Below are 23,147 nucleotides of genomic sequence, written 5' to 3'. Positions count from 1 at the left end.
TATCTACGCCGAATCGCCGTTGAGGAGCGGGACAATCTGGACCAACAGTGCCTTGATGAACTTCTGGATAGTATGTCACGATGACTACAGGCATGCAATAATGCAAGAGGACGTGCTACTGGGCATTAGAGGTACCGTTGGGTACAGCAATCTAGGCCACCACCCCTGAAGGTCTCGCTGTATGGTGGTACAACATGCAATGTGTGGTTTTCATGAGAGATCAAAGCTGACTGTAATAAAAGATGTTTCATATAGCTGCGTATTCAAAATAACTTTATACAAATGCGAAACAGTTGTTTGTCATCGCATCTTGAGAGTGCTCACTTCGCCCATGTGTTACCGTTCCTGTCCTCGTGATAACAAGAAGTTATGTAGAATTTTTTCGCTCTCTTATATCAAATGTCGTAAGCATTGTATGTCTAATACGACGAAATTGATTATCTAGCCTCCTGAGAGGCAATTTCCCTCGCTATGTGATGAGGTAACAGCATGTGTCAGTTATGCAACTTAATTGTGTTCATAGCGCGAATAATTGCTTTCTGAAGCTTATCGGACAATCAATATGCAACATACCTGATGTGCATTAGGTTTGCGTCCATGCTCCACGGTGCTTCCTTTGTGGCTGATACTGGAATGTTATTTGCAGCAGCGTACTGTAGCAAATCTTGTCTTCCCTGGAACTTGTCTGTAAACTCCTTTATTCTCCAAGGAGCCAGTATCTGTAAAATGAAATGATTGATGTCGGAGTAACGCAGAAAAACATTAAAAAAGCATTTCATTCACGTCTTCTACATTATAAAAGTCGTTCGTTTCGATCACGTAAAGGAGAGTAGTAAAGGAAAGTCGACGGTATTCTGTAATTACTTACTAGAATTGTCTGAATTTTTATCGCTCTCCATTTAAATACGCTGTTTATAAGCGGAGACCTACTGCAAAACAGCAGTTGAAACGTTTATGGTATTCGTGAGTACAGCACTAAAGAACATAGGGTAACTGAAGGTAATAACACAGCGCAGGTTTTAAGGCTGTGTGTAGTTTAAAACCTAGTTTGGAAAGATTCCCATGGTGGTAGCATCGGTAAGTAACAAATAACAAACAGCGCACTTCCACTGCATGCTTGTAGCGTCTTTGCCACGACAACAATCTCAGTGAGAGTCGGACAGCTGTCAGAGTGAGGTTGCGTGCTGGAAGTTTGCTTTCTATTGGCACTAAGTGTTTTCCGTGAGATGAAGGAGATACGTATGAATTTCTTACGTTATTCTCATTTAATGTTTTGATTACTATGTGATTAAAATAAGTTCTTTCGTGTATTGAAGCATATAAATAGATCTTAAAATATTTAAATATTTTTCAATGCATTTGGCAAAAAGATTAATAAGACATCTGCAGTTAATAACTCTGTTTCTGTATTTTTCTCACCTAGGCGATGTTATCGGTAAACCGTGTCCAAATCTTCATATAAAGTGGACTACCGAGGATCTACGAAAGGCAATTCAAGCAGTTAGATCTGGAATTACTGTTGCGGTGGCTTCAAGCACATTTAACAACCCACGAAGAATTCTTCGAGACTGGTTGAACAAGGATGAATGGAAGACGCCACCTAGGAAACATGACCGTAATCCAAAGCAACAGTTCTCAAAAGAGAGTTGTTTAATACTGATTCATTAGCAGCATCAGCATCTTGTCTTGCAAATTCTGGCAAGGAAACCTCAATCAAAGCGCCCTCCAATTCGTGCAATAAGGGTCTATACAGCGGTGACTGTGGCGGCTACTTCTACGACAAAAGGAGAGAAGGATTGCATTCAGTGCACACAACATAAAACATGGTATCGTGAAATATATGATAATGGATCTGTAAAAAAATCATGTCTGTGTACACTGTTCGAAAATCGCTGTGCTGAACTTAAAGTGGCTGAATTAGAAGTTCGTTATATGCTCAAATCTTGCATTGTTTCCATAACTGTTGAACGTATAACTTCCACTATTGGTTACAATTGTACTCCTTTTTCATTGTTTGCTAATGTATGGGACGTCGGGTGTCATAAATGAGAGAGTTTCAAGTTGGCGTTATTACGTTCACTGCTCCTTACAAACACTTGTTTTCCCTTTTCTACATAAAAAATTGTATCTAAAAAATTCATTTTTAAAGGAATGCATAAATGAGGTGTTAAAGTATAAGTCATCAAAAAAACAAACATTTTGCATCTTTCTAAACAACATTAGGGACATTTAACTGAATGCATGGTGTTATTAACTGCAGTTACCCTGTTGGAAATGGAAATGCCGAGTGGCTAGGGCCTCCCGTCGGGTAGACCGTTCGCCTGGTGCAAGTCTTTCGAACTGACGCCACTTTGGCGACTTGCGTGTCGATGGGGATTAACTTGGGCTGTTACAGGGTTTTCATTAACATTACATAAAGTACACGTATGAAATCTGTACTTCAATGTCCTCTACTGACTTTATCGAAGTTTAACTCACTCTAGGCCACTCCAAACCTTTTACAGAGACTTATTAATGAGCAATTCGATCAGTTTCAAAATGAAAAATTACCAAAAATGTTACAGACTCATTTCACGTAGTGTACTTGCATTTCTTCGTGAATGTAAGTCTTTTTTACGTATAAGATTTACTAGCAGCGCTGCTTGTCAAAAAAAAATAAAAATGGTTCAAATGGCTGTGAACACTATGCGACTTAACTTCTGAGGTCATCAGTCGCATAGAACTTAGAATTAATTATAACTAACTAACCTAAGGACATGACACACATCCATGCCCGAGGCAGGATTCGAGCCTGCGGTCGTAGCGGTCGCTCGGCTCCAGACTGTAGCGCCTAGAACCGCTCGGCCACTCCGGCCGGCCGCTGCTTGTCGAAGTGTTTAGAATGGAAAGCGTATGTCGTCATTATCCTCGTGGTCGATGTTCGAGAGAAGGCGTGCCAAATTATAAAGTTCATTTCATAGGTCAGTCTCGTTTTAATAGTACGAACCCTTATGAAAAATCCTTTAACATGTTGATAAATACACCTTATGATTATTAACACCAGAGGAGAAGTTACAATCCCATACGGAGAACTGCGCCGAAACAAGCATACACCAAAACGCAGCTCAGACTTCAGCGAACGAGTCTGAGCAGTACACTACACAGTTATTTCTTAGTTAACACAGTAGAGTCAGAAACAAAATCAAGGTTCTTTCTATACAATACCATTTTCACTACATTCGATAATGTGCCTTACCCTTCTAAAAATTTCAGTCTATGTGCCTTCTAACCGTCTATTTCCATCATCCGCTGCATATAAGAATTCATCAGCTGTTGAAAGCCTTTCAGCTTATATTTTATGTAAGGAACTACAGCTTTCTTATGAAGTAAGATGACGGACATAAGGAGGATGGTCAGTAATTTCGGAGCCCACTACAGTTAGCTATGAGTAGTCAATAGAAGCTTTTGGTACATGTGCTTGAACACTGTCGCGATGAAAGAATTAACTGTCGGATTTCGATGTTAGATGGTTTCTTTTAAACTGCTCTGTAACTCGCGATATGTTTTGTCCCGGGTACCGCATCAGAATATTTAATTGTCTGAGAGCCTATCATTGCACATAAAAAAAACTCTTTTGGAAATTCCAGAATACATGGCTGTCATTCATCGGTCGTACTGAACGTAACAAAAAAAACACAGAAATGGCAGGGCCCCTACAACACATTGAGACCTACTGCGAGTTTGTACGCTGTCTATACGGTATACATAAGAATAAGAGTCATCCAAAAGCTTTAGACTTCTCCTGAAACTCCATCTACATTATTTGAGATTGTATGGAGCATGATAGTAGTATCTGACGTTACTGATAAGTGGCGTCGTAGTTGCTTTCCTCACTTCTGCAAGATGTTTATAATTATGGTAATTCATCTACACAGAGAGTTCGGTAATATCCGATATAAACATTTACGACTTGTAGAGGAGAGTAAGTACATAATATTTTGAACAGGGATTCTTGCCCTGAAACGTACCGTCTCCGTGTTATAGCCGTTTGCTATATACACTCCTGGAAATTGAAATAAGAACACCGTGAATTCATTGTCCCAGGAAGGGGAAACTTTATTGACACATTCCTGGGGTCAGATACATCACATGAGCACACTGACAGAACCACAGGCACATAGACACAGGCAACAGAGCATGCACAATGTCGGCACTAGTACAGTGTATATCCACCTTTCGCAGCAATGCAGGCTGTTATTCTCCCATGGAGACGATCGTAGAGATGCTGGATGTAGTCCTGTGGAACGGCTTGCCATGCCATTTCCACCTGGCGCCTCAGTTGGACCAGCGTTCGTGCTGGACGTGCAGACCGCGTGAGACGACGCTTCATCCAGTCCCAAACATGTTCAATGGGGGACAGATCCGGAGATCTTGCTGGCCAGGGTAGTTGACTTACACCTTCTAGAGCACGTTGGGTGGCACGGGATACATGCGGACGTGCATTGTCCTGTTGGAACAGCAAGTTCCCTTGCCGGTCTAGGAATGGTAGAACGATGGGTTCGATGACGGTTTGGATGTACCGTGCACTATTCAGTGTCCCCTCGACGATCACCAGAGGTGTACGGCCAGTGTAGGAGATCGCTCCCCACACCATGATGCCGGGTGTTGGCCCTGTGTGCCTCGGTCGTATGCAGTCCTGATTGTGGCGCTCACCTGCATGGCGCCAAACACGCATACGACCATCATTGGCACCAAGGCAGAAGCGACTCTCATCGCTCAAGACGACACGTCTCCATTCGTCCCTCCATTCACGCCTGTCGCGACCCCACTGGAGGCGGGCTGCACGATGTTGGGGCGTGAGTGGAAGACGGCCTAACGGTGTGCGGGACCGTAGCCCAGCTTCATGGAGACGGTTGCGAATGGTCCTCGCCGATACCCCAGGAGCAACGGTGTCCCTAATTTGCTGGGAAGTGGCGGTGCGGTCCCCTACGGCACTGCGTAGGATCCTACGGTCTTGGCGTGCATCCATGCGTCGCTGCGGTCCGGTCCCAGGTCGACGGGCACGTGCACCTTCCGCCGACCACTGGCGACAACATCGATGTACTGTGGAGACCTCACGCCCCACGTGTTGAGCAATTCGGCGGTACGTCCACCTGGCCTCCCGCATGCCCACTATACGCCCTCGCTCAAAGTGCGTCAACTGCACATACGGTTCACGTCCACGCTGTTGCGGCATGCTACCAGTGTTAAAGACTGCGAAGGAGCTCCTTATGCCACGGCAAACTGGCTGACACTGACGGCGGCGGTGCACAAATGCTGCGCAGCTAGCGCCATTCGACGGCCAACACCGTGGTTCCTGGTGTGTCCGCTGTGCCGTGCGTGTGATCATTGCTTGTACAGCCCTCTCGCAGTGTCCGGAGCAAGTATGGTGGGTCTGACACACCGGTGTCAATGTGTTCTTTTTCCATTTCCAGGAGTGTAAGTATGCAACAGGCTAGCCCGCTCGGCTAACCGCGCGGTCTAACGCGCTGCTTTCCGAGCATGAATTCGTGTCGGTCCCTGGCACAGGTCCACTTGGCGGATTAGTGTTGAGGTCTGGTATGCCTGCCAGCCTGTGGATGACTTTTAGGCGGTTTTCCATCTGCCTCGACGAATGTGGGCTGGTTCCGCTTATTCCGCCTCAGTTACATTATATCGGCGATTGCTGCGCAAACACTGTTTCCACGTACGCGCACACCATAATTACTCTACCACGCAAAAATTGGGGTTACACTCGTATGGTGTGCAATGTTCCCGGAGGCGGGATCCACTGTGGGCCGAACCGCATAATAACCCTAGGTTCGGTGTGAGGCGGCGGTGGGGTGAGTGGACTGCTGTAGTCTGTTGCGGGGCTGTGAACCACTGAGGGCTATGGCGGGGACGAAGCCTCTTCGTCGTTTCTAGGTCCCCAGTTCAATACACACACACACGCAATGCAACAGGCTAGTCATGGTGGTGGGAGGGGTGGGGGGTTGGGGGTTGGGGGAAAACCGCTTACATCAGATCGGCTGAAGGCTTTTGACGTCTATTCTATCTCTCTGATCTGGTTCGAGCTGAGTGTCAGAGTATCTTGGTTGAGTACACGTTTGCAGAATACGCCGACATGATCCTTCTGAATGCCGAAGCTCATGGTAATGAAAGAGCTGCTCGTCGCCTGTATGAAGACCGTTCTTGACAACGTCCGATTCCATCGCATACCCTTTTCGGCACAATTACAAAACTGCTTCGAGAAAGGGTACCTTCACTGTGAGCAACAACCGAACTGGATGAGGCTGTACTGCATCACGTTGAAGACAACCTGTCAACGAGTACACGAGCAATCTCTTCAGCAATTAATGAGCGGACCTGTAAAACAAGTGATTCACTGGGTCACGCCTGACCAGCTACTTGTACTCGCGTAACCAACGTATTTTCAAATGGTTGTAGCACGGTAACGGTACGTTTCCGGACATGGGCTCCAGTTCAAAACATTCGGAATATTATCTAATCACTTCCTTTACAAGTCCTTGAAGTCCGTAACGGAAATTTCCGAACACCCTGTATGTAATCACTGTTGGTGAGAAATTTGCAGTTCAACAGCAGAAAGAGACTCCAGCGACATCACTTCAGAAGGAACGGAGGGGGGAGGGGGGAGGGAGGAGGGGAGGGGACTCTACTCATCTTTTCCTTTTCATTCTCGATCATCCTGACACCACAATCATGATGGTAATAACACTTTTCATGCTAAATGCAGTCAATAGTATTTGCTGTAATTTATACAATATCGCAGTATTGTTCAGATTATGGGCGGCCTGTAACAGATGTCAGCGAGTAACACTAGGGTTTGTGCCATTCTGTATGTAATATTTCAAATTAACAGGTCCGGCAACTGAATGCGCAACTACGACGATGCAAGGGTGCCCATGCCCGGAAACAGGGAAGGGGTGATGCCCGCAACCCCATAACTCTCAGGGGGAAAAAATTGTGTAGTCAGGTTTTTCCTTTCGAGAAAATGATTTAAACGTCAGTATTACACAGGTTTTTGACAGGTCGGAACTATAAATTTTTATGGTTGCTTACAAGTCGCCATTCGTCTTCCAAAATATTAATAACGCTCCATATCACCAGGTCTAGGCCCCGTCCTCTTACAAACCACGGCATGGGCGCACTTGGGAGATGATGTCCAGAACCTCTCTCACGAGTTGTTCGCTGGCCACACAGCTCTGAGGGGACGCGGTAATTGTACACAATTTCAACATCGTTGACTGAACTCTAGGTGTAGGATTCTTTGGTGAATAACACCGCGAATCATCCCCCCCCCCCCCCTCTCGCCCCCCGTCCTCTCATTTATCGAAAGCTTCTTGTTCAAAAACAACGCCGACTCCATTATACAGCAGCCTTGGTAAATCGAGTATAATACAGATCATGCAGTTACCGCTAATTTATCGATTCACATCATTTACACGCTTTCTTTCCAAAGTAACGTGCATTGCATACCTTACTTGTAGGTCAATGGGTGTGTCCCTCGCTGTTCCGTTGTCTTTTACATTAACCGAGCCGTTATTTAGTACAGGAAGACAAATTTCGTCGCCAAGGAATGTCGTTACTGGCTTGACATTCCTCTCGCTTTCCACTTCGACAAAATCATTTGAAGAGTGGAAATGAAAACGTTCTAAGTTCTTCAAATCTGACATTTCTTAGGAAAATGAAAAAGCAATGTATCTCTGTTTATGCGTAGCTGACTTGTGTCCGTAAAATTGAGAAAGTATCTTGATACTAGCGAATTATGTTGCTCAGCGCATCACCGCCAAAAATAATGAAATGAATGAGAAAATAAATACTTTATTAACAACGTTTTAAGTGCCATACCAAAAACTGACTGGCTCTAGTTGTCAAAAGGAAGTTGTTTCTTGCAAAGAAGAAAACAGCGGCCGAGCACTTTTAATAATGCTTTTTATTTAAACAAATAGACCCGTCCATTTTGAAACCAAATGGCGCCACTATCCATTTCGAACCGATACATTCATCTATAGACGGCTTTTCACGTTATATTACATTTTTTGTTGTTTACATTACTTGTCGAAAAGAGCAGCGAGTATCCAACGTAAACAACCATAAATGTAATATAAACGTGAACAGGCGTCTGTAGACGAAACTGTTGATTTCAAACCAGTAGAAGCCGTGTTTGTGTAAATACATAACATTATTAATAGCGGCTGGTTACTGTTTTTTTCTTTGCAAGAATCAGCTTTTATCTTGTACACAGCCACGGCTTCATAAAGGTCAGATTCGACAAAATAGAGTGAAGAAAACTTTTGTTTCAGGTGTCATTAATACCGAGGCACTATGTTCAAAATGGTTCAAATGGCTCTGAGTACTATGGGACTTAACATCTGACGTCATCAGACCCCTAGACTTAGAACTACTTAAACCTAACTGACCTAAGGGCATCACACATATCCATGACCGAGACAGGATTCGAACCTGTGACCGTAGCAGTCGCGCGGTTCCGGACTGAAGCGCCTAGAATCGCTCGGCCACGGCAGCCGGCAGGCACTATGTTTTATTTGTGATAGTACATGTACAGAAATACATTATTTTATTTTTAACTAGTTAACCTGTAATCAACAAAAACCACATCTCATATCTTTTAAATTTCTGAAGTCCATACGGAAGCACAGTTTGGCACAGACACCATGCGCCATCTACTAACACAATTTTGAAAGACTTTCTTCGTAGTTTGACACTTGGATAAGGTCTAAGGACATGCAACAGCGTACCGAGAACACAATAACACTGAAAAGGCGTTTTTTTAATGGCACTTAGATAATTTTTCATTTCCGCTCTTCATCTGTGAAAAACACTTCCACGGGGCATCACACCACCCGTACTGAATTCACTGTAGCCACAACACACTCAAGTAAATGTCGAACACAAAGCGTAACATGATGCCCCCCGCGCGGCTCACCCCGTCTGAGGTTCGAGTCCTCCCTCGGGCATGGGTGTGTGTGTTGTCCATACCGTACGTTAGTTTAACTTAGAAATAAGTAGGGTGTAAGCTTAGGGACCGATGACCTAAGCGGTTTTGTCCCATACGATCTTACCACAAATTTATAATTTACATGGTGCCTCTTCAAGCACCGTACTTCGTCACTCCATAAAATCCTTGTACTTGGCCCCACAGTTTTGCCTCCATACACCGTAGACAAATAATATCTACGATCACTCGCGAAGACAGACTAGTTGCGTCCGAGGGATCACCAAGATAGTTCCGAGTTGTCAATGAGTTAATACAAATATATTAGTAATGAAATCGAATGTAACAAAATTTTTGGTTAATCGGCTACTTCTGAGTAATATTTTAAAGATAAAAATCAAATGAAATTTTTGCTGTTGAATTTACTTGGTGAAGTATGATGACATGGAAAAACACACATTTTTGCCATTTGCTTCAGTAGTTGTTGACTTTTTTTCCCTATATATGGCGTTATTAGCCCATCTTATAGTATAACTGTGTCAGATTTCCAAACAACGCTGCGCAAGGAAACAGATAGGTAAATGTACACCAGACTTGAAGAACACCACCTAACGAGGCAGTTGCAAAAACAGACTACGCCTTGGTGCGACATTGTCTGGAAACCAGACACAGTTATGTACACTACTGGCCATTAAAATTGCTGCACCAAGAAGAAATGCAGGTGATAAACGGGTATTCATTGGACAAATATATTATACTAGAACTGATATGTGGTTACATTTTCATGCAATTTGGATGCATAGATCCTGAGAAATCAGTATCCAGAACAACCACCTCTGGCCGTAATAACGGCCTTTATACGCCTGGACATTGAGTAAAACAGAGCTTGGATGGCGTGTACAGCTACAACACGATACCACAGTTCATTAAGAGTAGTGACTGGCGTATTGTGACGAGCCAGTTGCTCGGCCACCATTGACCAGACGTTTTCAATTGGTGCGAGGTCTGGAGAATGTGCTGGCCGGGACAGCAGTCGAACATTTCCTGTATGCAGAAAGCCCGTACAGGTCGTGCATTATACTGCTGAAATGTAGGTTTTCGCAGGGATCGAATGAAGGGTAGAGCCACGGTTCGTAACACATCTGAAATGTAACGTCCACTGTTGGTGTGTGTGTGTGTGTGTGTGTGTGTGTGTGTGTGTGTGTGTGTGTGTGTGTGTGTGTTTGAGGTTTACGGGCGCTAAACAGCGTGGTCATCAGCGCCCAAACGCATAGAAACAGGAACACATGCGGTGAAGGGACGAAGACGGACACCGAACAAGGAGAACGGCTAAAAGACACAGGCCTGACGCAGTTCCAAATGCTCACATACAGAGGCAAAACAAGAGGAGAAGAAACACACTAAAAAAGGAAAGGAAACACAAGGAAAAGAGAACAGATACCGAAGGGAAACAAGGAGGTAATCGTGACTGGCGGACCTCTTACCTAAAACCTGGGTGAGCCAGTCACCCAGCAGCACATTAAAACCCTCTCCCTAAAATCCGAGGCAACAGATCGGACAGGACACAAAACCGTAAGACCTTAACCACAGTCGCTGCGTCGTCTTGGAAAATAGAGGGCAAATCCGGTGGCAAAGAAACCACCGCCCTCTGGTCAGAGAATAAAAGACAGTCAAGTAAAATGTGGCGGACAGTAATCTGGACGCCACAAGCACTGCAGATTGGGGGGTCCTCCCGCCGGAGTAAAAAACCATGCGTTAAGGGACTGTGCCCAATGCGGAGGCGAGTGAGGAGAACCTCATCCCGCCTGTATGACTGGTAGGACGTACGCCATGGTCGCGTAGTGGCCTTTACCAGACACAGCTTATTGTCAGAAACTGCCAGCCACTCCTCTTCCCATTGATGCATAACACGAAAACGCAAAAGGGAGGTTACAGCATGAAGGGGGACGGCACATTCAACAACGTGAGGGAGGGAACATGCATCTTTGGCAGCCACATCCGCCAGTTCGTTTCCCCTAATACCCACGTGCCCCGGCACCCAGCAGAAAGAAACCTCCTTCCCCTGCCGTTGCAGGTGGAGTAGGGCATCATGGATGTTCTGGACGACCGTATCCTCTGGGTACAAGTGTTGCATGGTCTGAAGGGCACTCAGGGAGTCAGAACAGACGAGGAACTTAAGACTGGGAACACATCTCATCTGCTCCAATGCCCGCAAGATTGCAAACAATTCGGCATCGAGGATGGTAAACGCCGCAGGAAGCCGTAACTTGACGACTCGATCAGGGAAAACAACAGCACAACCAACAGAGTCCCCCTGTTTAGAGCCATCTGTGAATACAGGTACATGTTCCGGATGCTGGTTTAAAATATCGTAAAATAAGGAGGTAATAAACACCGGAGTGTAGTTCCTCCGGTTCTCCGACAAGTCTAGAAGGATGCTGGGCCTCTGGAGCAACCAGGGAGGCAGGCGAGTAAAACCTTGTCGTTGGGGGCCACACGCTCCACACCAAGGGAATCAAGCAAATGCTTGGCACGAATCCCAAATGGTCTCGTTGCCCTGGGACGACTGGAAAAGAGACGTTCCACAGGCGGTCGGGCAACGGTAGGATACGCAGGGGAGGTAGGACAGGCAAGGAAATGACACACCCGTCGCACCATGAGGAGTTTCCGCCGAATGGCGAGCGGCGGTTCCCCTGCCTCAGCACACAGGCTGGAGATGGGACTGGTACGGAAGGCACCAGTGGCCAGCCTGATACCCTCATGGTGTACTGCGTCAAGGATCTTCAGATACGAAGGCCTTGCTGACCCATACACGGTGCAAGCATAGTCAAGACGCGATCGGACGAAAGCCCTATAAAACTGCAGCAGACGCGCCCGATCTGCTCCCCAGGACCGATGGCTCAGACACTTCAAAATATTCAGTGCCTTCAGGGCCCGCACCTTGAGGTCTTTAAGGTGAGGCAACCACGACAACTTGGAATCAAAAGTGAGGCCCAGGAACCTCACAGTGTCTCTAAAAGGAAGAACGGTGTCCCTCAGACGCAATTCAGGGGAGGTAAAAAGACGCCGAGAACGATTAAAATGAACACACACAGATTTGTCTGCAGAAAAGGTAAAACCCGTCTTTGCAGTCCATGCCTCTAAGCGCTTTATCGTAAGCTGCAACTGCCGACTAGCAGTGACAAGACTGGAGGAAGAACAGAAAACAGCATAATCGTCCACAAACAAGGAGCATTGGGCAGGACTCCGGATAGTGGACGTGATACTGTTAATAGCGACGACAAAGAGGGTGACACTTAAAACGCTGCCCTGAGGAACACCATTCTCCTGCACGTACAAATCCGATAGCACATTACCAACCCGATACCGAAAGAGGCGGTGAGAAAGAAAGGACCGAATGAAGATGGGGAGACGGCCACGAAAGCCCCACTCATGGAGTTGATTGAGGATAAGACGGCGCCAAGTAGTGTCATTCGCCTTATTAATGTCAAAGAAGACCCCTAGACAATGCTGGTTACTGGTTACGTCCACTGTTCAAAGTGCTGCCAATGCGAACAAGAGGTGACCGAGACATGTAACCAATGGCAACCCATACCATCATGCCGGGTAATACGCCAGTATGGTGATGACGAATACACGCTTCCAATGTGCGTTCACCGCGATGTCGCCTCACACGGATGCGACCATCATGATGCTGTAAACAGAACCTGGATTCATCAGAAAAAATGACGTTTTGCCATTCGTGCACCCAGGTTCGTGGTCGAGTACACCATCGCAGGCGCTCCTGTCTGTGATGAAGCGTCAAGGGTAACCGCAGCCATGATCTCCGAGCTGAGAGTCTATGCTGCTGCAAACGTGGTCTAACTGTTCGTGCAGATGGTTGTTGTCTTGCAAACGTCCCCATCTGTTGACTCAGGGATCGAGATATGGCTGCACGATCCGTTACAGCCATGCGAATAAGATGCCTGTCACCTCGAGTGCTAATGATACTAGGCCGTTGGGATCCAGCACGGGGTTCCGTATTACACTCCTGAACCCACCGATTCCATATTCTGCTAACAGTCATTGGATCTCGACCAACGCGAGCAGCAATGTCGCGATACGATAAACCGCAATCGTGATAGGCTACAATCCGACCTTTATCAAAGTCGGAAACGTGATGGTACGCATTTCTCCTCCTTACACGAGGCATCACAACAACGTTTCACCAGGCAATGCCGGTCAACTGCTGTTTGTGTATGAGAAATCGGCTGGAAACTTTCCTCATGTCAGCACGTTGTAGGTGTCGCCACCGGCGCCAACCTTGTGTGAATGCTCTGAAAAGCTAATCGTTTGCATATCACAGCATCTTCTTCCCGTCGGTTAAATTTCGCGTCTGTAGCACGTCATCTTTGTGGTGTAGCAATTTTAATGGCCAGTAGTGTAATAAATGTATAAATACTAAACTCTGGATACAACGAGCAGGGCCTGCCTTCACTTGACGTAGTGGAGACCAAGAAGCACGACAACAGCCACTCTGAACAGCTACGGAACAAGTAAACAGATCTACGTCACTCTGTCCTCTTTGTCTGGCGACGAATGTCGGCTAGTGTGAGCGAGTGCAGGTTTTCCAGCTTCTGGGGGACGGGGCTAATCTCCAAGCTGCACATAATGGTCCAGTCTTTGCTTGATTCGGATAAATGGTGGTGGTGTGCCCGACATGGGCTTAACGCCAGTACGGCTGCGGAGGGTAGAATGGGCTTAACTGGGCGGGAGAAGCTATTCAGACGCCCTCGACAAGTTGTGGCAGGACCCGTCCACCTGACTGGCAGCGCTTAGTCGAGAGTGATGTCAAAACTACATGTACGTGCCCGCCACCATATTTCGAGTAAGCCAACCGTCACACTGGCACCAGCTCCTCTCATGAACGAGTGGATCCTCAGAAATCCCAGGAACAATAGCTAAATATTTCAGTCGCTGAAATTTAAAATGTTTTCTTAGGTTTCTGCCTAACCACACCCTTTGAAATCGCTATATATTCGGAAAAACGGACAAATACACTCCTGGAAATGGAAAAAAGAACACATTGACACCGGTGTGTCAGACCCACCATACTTGCTCCGGACACTGCGAGAGGGCTGTACAAGCAATGCTCACACGCACGGCACAGCGGACACACCAGGAACCGCGGTGTTGGTCGTCGAATGGCGCTAGCTGCGCAGCATTAGTGCACCGCCGCCGTCAGTGTCGGCCACTTTGCCGTGGCATACGGAGCTCCATCGCAGTCTTTAACACTGGTAGCATGCCGCAACAGCGTGGACGTGAACCGTATGTGCAGTTGACGGACTTTGAGCGAGGGCGTATAGTGGGCATGCGGGAGGCAGGGTGGACGTACCGCCGAATTGCTCAACACGTAGGGCGTGAGGTCTCCACAGTACATCGATGTTGTCGCCAGTGGTCGGCGGAAGGTGCACGTGCCCGTCGACCTGGGACCGGACCACAGCGACGCATGGATGCACGCCAAGACCGTAGGATCCTACGCAGTGCCGTAGGGGACCGCACCGCCACTTCCCAGCAAATTAGGGACACTGTTGCTCCTGGGGTATCGGCGAGGACCATTCGCAACCGTCTCCATGAAGCTGGGCTGCGGTCCCGCACACCGTTAGGCCGTCTTCCGCTCACGCCCCAACATCGTGCAGCCCGCCTCCAGAGGTGTCGCGACAGGCGTGAATGGAGGGACGAATGGAGACGTGTCGTCTTCAGCGATTAGAGTCGCTTCTGCCTTGGTGCCAATGATGGTCGTATGCTTGTTTGGCGCCGTGCAGGTGAGCGCCACAATCAGGACTGCATACGACCGAGACACACAGGGCCAACACCCGGCATCATGGTGTGGGGAGCGATCTCCTACACTGGCCGTACACCTCTGGTGATCGTCGAGGGGACACTGAATAGTGCACGGTACATCCAAACCGTCATCGAACCCATCGTTCTACCATTCCTAGACCGGCAAGGGAACTTGCTGTTCCAACAGGACAATGCACGTCCGCATGTATCCCGTGCCACCCTACGTGCTCTAGAAGGTGTAAGTCAACTACCCTGGCCAGCAAGATCTCCGGATCTGTCCCCCATTGAGCATGTTTGGGACTGGATGAAGCGTCGTCTCACGCGGTCTGCACGTCCAGCACGAACGCTGGTCCAACTGAGGTGCCAGGTGGAAATGGTATGGCAAGCCGTTCCACAGGACTACATCCAGCATCTCTACGATCGTCTCCATGGGAGAATAACAGCCTGCATTGCTGCGAAAGGTGGATATACACTGTACTAGTGCCGACATTGTGCATGCTCTGTTGCCTGTGTCTATGTGCCTGTGGTTCTGTCAGTGTGATCATGTGATGTATCTGACCCCAGGAATGTGTCGATAAAGTTTCACCTTCCTGGGACAATGAATTCACGGTGTTCTTATTTCAATTTCCAGGAGTGTATTTGTGACAAGCAACAATACAACTGTCATTGGCGGTTGTTTCACTTATAGCAATTTTGTCCTTCGTTTTCAAATCAGACAGCTGTCACAAAATCGAAGAAGTTCATTCCTGAGAGAGCGCAGTCATATGTATAAATAACACCGAATATTGTAGAGCATACTTGTATTTCGTTCACACTGACTGACATTTAATTATAAGAACCCGTACAGAGAGAGATGTGTTTATGATGTCTTCAGTGTGCCATTGCCTAGAAACGTCCTACTGGTGGTTATAATAAGAAACCAGCGGAATACGACAAAACCAATATGGCTTCTCTCGGCAGCCCTCGTGGGGAGAAGGAGGCAAGTTTAGAGAATTCTGGATTATAGTGGCTATTGCGGTGGGTATTTCCGAAGTCGGTTGTTAGCGATGAAAAACTTTCTGTGTGGAAATTTTCGAAAGACTTAGCGAGTGCATACCCATGCTGTGGTAGAGGTACTGGCTTTTTCGTTTGCCTGTTTTCAAAGCTGGTGTTGCCGTCAAGAGGGCATACGCGGACTCAGCAGAGAGAGGCTGTGTGGCAGAGTGCCGAGCCGTTAGCAATGTGGAGGTGTTGCTTGTTAAACGAATCAGACTTGGGGAAGTTTATTAGAAGATCATGTGAGTGTCCTTGCGCTTTTTTACTTTTGACTGTGATGCTGTGTTGTGCTGTGTGTGAGGAGATGGAAGAAACTGGTTGGTAGTTGTGTAGTGACTGACTGGGTGGTGGTGGTGGCGGTGGGGGGGAGGGGGTGTTATGCGTTTGAGCCAGAGGTCAGATTTGGGAGTCTTTTGAAAGTAGTTGGATTGCTGCAGGGCAACGATGACAAACCTAGAAGAAGTCACTATTTTAACCCAATCCCACAGGTCAATGTGAGGCTGGTGACCCTTATTTAGCTTCACAGTATTTATGAAGCAGTGCAAAGAAATAGTCCGGGTCCTCCAAGCCACGTTTCTCAGGAATTTTACGGAGCAATATGCCGCGTAATTTGTCTCGCGTAGATTCTGGTCGTGATCGAGAGTGGGTTTCGGCCGAACACTACAGAAGTTCCATGGACAGGAGGAGAACGAACGTTTCACATTTTTCAGTACTGCTAAAGCTGACTGGCTGTCGTGTCCTTTTTCTTGAACTGTGCCCCACTATCAAAGGATCTGCCAGTTATTTAGTTTATTGTTGTATGATAGTGAATGTATTATTCTGTATATTTAGCATTTGCAATTAGTTTCTTCAACGAATGTATATTCCTTGATGTTAATGTTTACAACATTATGCACAATATCAGCTTTGTCAGTTAACCCAGAAAGTGGGGTAATAACGAAAACCCTAGGCCACAAAAATAAATAATTATTGAAACAACTACAAATAAGTGTCGTCTTTCTGGAAGTTCTCCTGGTGGACAGAATATCCCTCTATGTTTTGGGCATGCGTGAGGGATAGCATCATGTCTTGTTTCGATATTTTGGCTGGTAACCTTGAAGATGGCAGTAAAATAATCAACCGAAATATCGTAAGAAGAAGTAATACTAATCCCAGACGAAGGCAGAGAGATGACGGAATAAGTAAAATAGTTCGCTCTCTTTTTTTTCCAAATAGTATGTTTATGTGATTATTCCTTTTTGCATACGTAGGGTCCGAGGTGCAACATGTCCCCTTTTTCTACTGGGCCCAGATTACACATTTTTTGGGACCAGTCCAAAGAGAGGAAGAAAGGCGACTGCGGCTGGTGGTACGTACCTTGACCTGTGGCCACAAGGCGCAGCAGCCGAGCTCGAGCCGCACCTGGTCGTTGCCCTTGCCGGTCGCGCCGTGCGAGATAAACTGAGCGCCCTCTCTGCGCGCCACCTTCACCAGGCCCCGAGAGATGCACGGCCGCGCCAGGGAAGTCCCCAGCAGGTAGCGGCCCTCGTACAGCAGCCCGGCACTCACCGCCGGCCACACGAAATCCCGCACAAACTCCTCTTGCAAGTCTTCTATTATCACCTGCGTCAAATAGTTAGCAATGTAACTGCAGGAAGCTACACCTACACTTCCGGCTAACGAGTTAAACAAGAGCGCAGGCTATATCAGACCAGCTGTGTCAATTGTAGTAAACACGATACAGCATGTCATTCCCAGTGGAGAGAAATCTTCAAACGTAAAATTAGCTTTGGGTATACCCCAAAGAAGTGTTATAGACGCTAGAAAATTGTACCAAAATGTCAAAAGACTTTCAGAGGGCAGACGCTCGGTGCAGTGATTGACAGTTGACGTTCAACATACACAAATGTAACATACAGAGGTCTATTACTGTACGACTACTCAATTGCTGAAAAATCACTGGAAGCAGTTGTATCCATAAAACATCTAGGAGTATGCGTACAAAGCAGATTGAAGTGCAACGGCACATGTGACTAATTGCAGCTAAGGCAGACTCCAGACCGAGATTCACTGTAAGAATCCTCAAAAATTGTGGTTTTGTTTTAGCAGAAGAGACAACACCGTGTTACGAGTGGAGGCCGAAGTGCACGCGTTTTAGCTCACGCAGGTTGGCGTGAGGAGGGAAGAACTATACTGGCGTGAGGTCTGGAACATCACAAGGAATGAGAATTCAGAAAGCGGACATAATTAGTTTGATACTTAACTTTAATCCATTAATAATGAACGTCGCTCTTGACGGTACATGATTCACAATATTATCTGTTCAGAATACATTCTTGAAGTAATTATAGTAACTGAATATGGCGCCTTGCTAGGTCGTAGCAAATGACGTAGCTGAAGGCTATGCTAAACTGTCGTCCCTGCAAATGAGAGCGTTTGTAGACAGTGAACCATCGCTAGCAAAGTCGGCTGTACAATTGGGGCGAGTGCTAAGGATTCTCTCTAGACTAGACCTGCCGTGTGGCGGCACTCGGTCTGCAATCACTGATTGTGGCGAGACGCGGGTCCGACGTATACTAACGGACCGCGGCCGATTTAAAGGCTACCACCCAGCAAGTGTTGTGTCTGGCGGTGACACCACAGTGGTCCATCGCCAAAACGATCGTTCTACCAGTGCTTGAATATTGCTTGTCAGTCTGTGATCCATACCAGAAAGAATTCGTACAGGTCTGCGAGGCTTGTGGTTTAGTGGTTTGCGTTGCTGCTCTAGATTCTTTGGGCCTGGCCTTCCCAGCTCAGGGACTGGGTATTGGTGTTTTCCTGGTTATTTGATCTGAACTCCAACGTCCCGCAAGTCTCCAAAATGGCGTAATATATAAAGACTAGCACCAGGCGGCCGAACTATCTCAGAGAGTGTCTTCTGGTCAGTAATGCCATACGATCATTTCATTTCATAGAGGAAATGCAGAAGATCCAAAGAAGAATAGTTAATTTCGTAACAGGTTAATGTAGTAAGAGCAAAAGTGTGGGTACACTAGCAATTAACGACTTTATCTCGAGGTCACTCATATGGATTCCAGTGTCAGGCTACACACTTAGGCGACTTATATTAACGGTCAGCCCTTTTTCTCTCCCCACCAAGCAATCACTGGCAGTTAATCAAGGTAACGCAGAGGTACCACCAACCCCTCCTCTTCCGCTCTCTCCCTCTCAAACTCCCCACCCTTCCCCCTAGGCTGCATCAATAGGAAACAAGATCTTCCCACTCTTCCCCTTTATTGTATTACGAATCCCGCTGTCTGAGTCCCTTCATTCAAGATCTGATCTCCATGTGAGAGTATGAAGTGGCAGCAGCAGGAGTTGGCCAACGCTCCCAGGCGCAAGGGGAATAAGACTTAGATTTAAAACGAAGTATATAAGAACATTGTAATTATTGTTATTAATGTATATACTCGATTACACTTGTGGTTTATTATTGTTCCAGTTATAGAACTGCTGGATGAGGACACCCACATAGTAATGTCTGCACTGCTACAGCAGCAGCACCTGGTGCCTATAAATGGCCTTTCGGATCTGTCGGGCGTTGCGTTGTGCAACAATGCTGTACCACTGGCGCAGTCACAGTAGTAGCAGCACCATTGATACAACTCACAGAGCTACAGGCAAGTCCCCATCAGGAACACCACTCTTCACCAGCACATATAACGTTACAGCCAGTGGATCGAAATGTATTAATGTGGGTCCAAATCCAGATATTCGCGTTGTCATGGTGACTAAAGTAGTAAACGTGCAACGTGTCGGTATGAATGAATGGCAATATTTGTGTGATATGATGGGCTACATAAAGAATAATGTGATAAACGAATATGATCCATCCCATGCTCCAGAAGACGTCCATATGTATAGCTGTAAAGTGTAAATAGTTGATACATATGGCGAGGCCACGTTAAAATTTACTTCATAGGACACAAGTATATATTTAAAATATGCAAGTGTTCTGAATTTAGAAGATCTGTATTGTGCATTACCGACCGGCACAGAAATACTGTGAACGCTGGCGCTCTGCTCTAACAGCAGCTTCACTACAAGTTTGAAGACTGAGCAAACCACGAAACCATACAGCGCAGTACAGGTGGGCCCAACAACATGTCGAATGGACCGCTCAGTATTGGCATCACGTTCTCTTCGCTGATGAGTGTCTCAAATGCCTTCAATCAGACGATCGTTGGAGTCGTGTTTGGAGGTAATCCGGTCAGGCTGAACGCCGTAGACACACTGTCCAGGCCGGCCGCGGTGGCCGAGCGGTTCTAGGCGCTTCAGTCCGGAACCGCGCGAGGTTAGTTAGGTTTAAGTAGTTCTAAGTCTAGGAGACTGATGACCTCAGATGGATGTTAAGTCCCATAGTGCTTAGAGCCATTTGAACCATTTGACTGTAATATCGCAAAAAAATCATACCTCAATGGCCAATTAATACATACCATCTGCGGGTTCTCTGCTATAGTGTGACGAGGATACAAAATCAGTGAGGTGCCCAGCAGTACAACGTATCTCCCAGTGACTGCTCAGACATTACACCATTTAACAAAAAAATGGTTCAAATGGCTCTGAGCACTATGGGACTTAACATATGTGGTCATCAGTCCCCTAGAACTTAGAACTACTTAAACCTAACTAACCTAAGGACATCACACACATCCATGCCCGACGCAGGATTTGAACCTGCGACCGTAGCGGTCGCGCGAATAGAGACTGTAGCGCCTAGAGCCGCTCGACCACCGCGGCCGGCCTACATCATCTCAAGTAGAACATCATTGGCCAGGACGGGAATATGGTTGGTTTTCGAGGGAAGGAAATCATGGAACATCTTCATTTAAAGCAGTAGCACTATGTAAAGTTTAAAACCAGCCTACACACCAGGCAGTGTTCCATCATGCAGCTGAAGGACAAGTTGATAACACGTCAGAATTACAAGTTCCTCAAGTCGACCGAGCGGTCTCAGGCGCTGCAGTCATGGACTGTGTGGCTGGTCCTGTCGGAGGTTCGAGTCCTCCCTCGGGCATGGATGTGTGTGTTTGTCCTTAGGATAATTTAGGTTACGTAGTGTGTCAGCTTAGGGACTGATGACCTTAGCAGCAAAGTACCATCAGATTTCACACACTTTTTGACCTCAAGTCGATATCATTGCAACTTCGTAATGATGTTACTCGAAATAATAACTCTAGTTCAACATGATGAACAAATCACCAGTCAGAAATCTATCTCCCACAAACGTTTTGCTTTGGCGATATTCAATTGTAACGATGAAATAAGAATTCTGATTCAACATCATGATGAATTAACAATTCCGAGCAGCAGTTTCCTATGCTTGGAAAGTACATTTATGAAGACTGATAGAGGCGCTCCAGCAGAAACAGCACGGATTACACACAACACGTTCACCTTTCTGCTTCAGGAAATACGATACAGATATAATGGTGTCGAAGTTGACAGCATAAGAAACATTGGAACCATATTAAACTCAAAACTTAAACATCCACATCAAATTTGGACTTGAATGTTCTTCAAAATGCAGGATGCTTCAATGATGGATCGATAAATAATCACTTTATATGTGTATCCTTCCCAGAATGCTTATGGGGTTCTTTGAAGATAATAAGTGTGTCATTATGAACGTCAAGTAGGAACTGACCCTCATTTGAAGAGCTACAAATAATAATATGTACTTTCAAGGAGCGAAAGCAACACAATATAAAACTGTATTGGATAAGTTAGTGTGGAAAGTACCGCACATATCAATATCAGATGAGAATCTTCTGAAACTTTTACATGTGGTAAATTATGGAGTTTTGCTGCCATTAAGTTTCTGTTCATGGGGACTCTACGAGTATCCAGCTCTAGCGACGACGAGTAAGACAACGGTTCAACTAGAAATATCTGTGTTCGTTGTTCTGGGCTGCAGACGGAATGGAGAGGGAATGTGTTTGAGGACTGTGACCTAACCGGGGCAAAAGTGTTCCTGAATTCAGCGTATTTCCTATACAGTAGTCTACAGCACGGCTCGAACAATGATAATATCAGTCTATTGTATGACATGTACTCAAGGTGATGAATTTGGATGTAGGCTCAGCCTACAGAAGTTCAAAGATAAAGCACCTGTTGTTGTGTTCGATTGCTCGAAACAAAGCTAGAGTATTGAGGTACGTCCTATAGATATCCGTATTGAGTCTGAATCATCAGACAATTTCCCTCCAACCAGTATGGCATTTACATTATTTTTGTTCAATCCAGTTATTAATTAAGCACCCCTCACTGGAACTATGCAGCGACCACTATAAATCTGCAGAAGACTTTTTAGTCAGGGTGCAATAGCCTGGATATGCCATTTTGGAGGTAAGACTGCTTCAGCTGTAAGTACTTTATTCGTAAGCATGGCCAGTGTCGCAGCACTGTAGCGGCATCATCAGGTGATATAAAATGAAGTAATTTGCCGATCGTTCACTGGTGACTGTGAACGCTGGGTTACCTCATTCTCTTTTCTCGATCAGAACATGACTTGATTTTATTGCACCTGATGCTGCACCTACAGTGCTGCAAAACCGGCCACGTTTATAAGCAAAGTACTTACGGATGAAACGGTCTTATCTCCAAAATGTACAAACGTGACCGTGGCACTGCACACTGGAGGAATTCAACGATGGCACCTCAAAGTATGAACACAGTTGCAGACGTGCAGGGCTTTTACAACAAATGTGAAAAATTCGTGTTTAAAGAGTTTGAATTCATTGTATTCAACAACTCTCGATGCGTATTGACAATGTTTTCAACTACCGTTGCATCACCAAAGCATTTAGAATGCTACGGAGTCCCAAGAATCAACGGATGGGTACCTGGTTAGCGCATCATCATCAACGAAAGCTGTGGGACGACAACGAAGAAATGGTAACATCGCTCTGATTCTACCATCGCAATGGCAACATTGTTTACATCAAAGACCAAGAGAAAGTTTTGTATCTTCACGACATTTTCTGAACTGTGTCAATTTTGAAACTTGAAGATTATGACTGTCCAGCTAATCTGAGACTCAGGAAAAAGGTAGGCACGTAAGTGATTATATATGTGTTCAGATAATGTAGAAATACCTTTAAGTTGGATTATCGATAAATGATATTGTCTTTTTTTAAAAGCTCTTACAGGATGCTTACACTGCCCGAGTGGTTCACTGAGCACCAGGGTAACAATTCTCAATACATTTCTTGAAGCGCTACCTGCCCACAGCAATATGCATCTGAGGGCCCATACAAGGTTCTCTGCACATTCCACGACTATGTCACTATCC

The 23,147-nt window shown here is 46.1% G+C and overlaps 1 protein-coding gene across 1 annotated transcript in view; it reads right to left on the bottom strand.

Moving 5' to 3' along the window:
- LOC126298883 (argininosuccinate synthase) overlaps positions 1-23,147 on the bottom strand; it is a 167,433-nt gene that overhangs the window by 66,383 nt on the left and 77,903 nt on the right. Inside the window, exons 4-5 of the mRNA XM_049990416.1 lie at positions 17,189-17,434; positions 574-719 (exon numbers count right to left, since the gene is read on the bottom strand). Of these exons, the coding sequence (XP_049846373.1) occupies positions 574-719; positions 17,189-17,434 (392 nt within the window). The remainder of the gene's footprint in view (positions 1-573; positions 720-17,188; positions 17,435-23,147) is intronic.

The sequence above is a fragment of the Schistocerca gregaria genome, chromosome X (genome assembly GCF_023897955.1).
Source record: "Schistocerca gregaria isolate iqSchGreg1 chromosome X, iqSchGreg1.2, whole genome shotgun sequence".
Lineage (NCBI taxonomy): Eukaryota > Metazoa > Arthropoda > Insecta > Orthoptera > Acrididae > Schistocerca > Schistocerca gregaria.
Note: the sequence above shows the minus strand (reverse complement) of the source record. Positions and strands in the feature narration are given on the sequence as shown.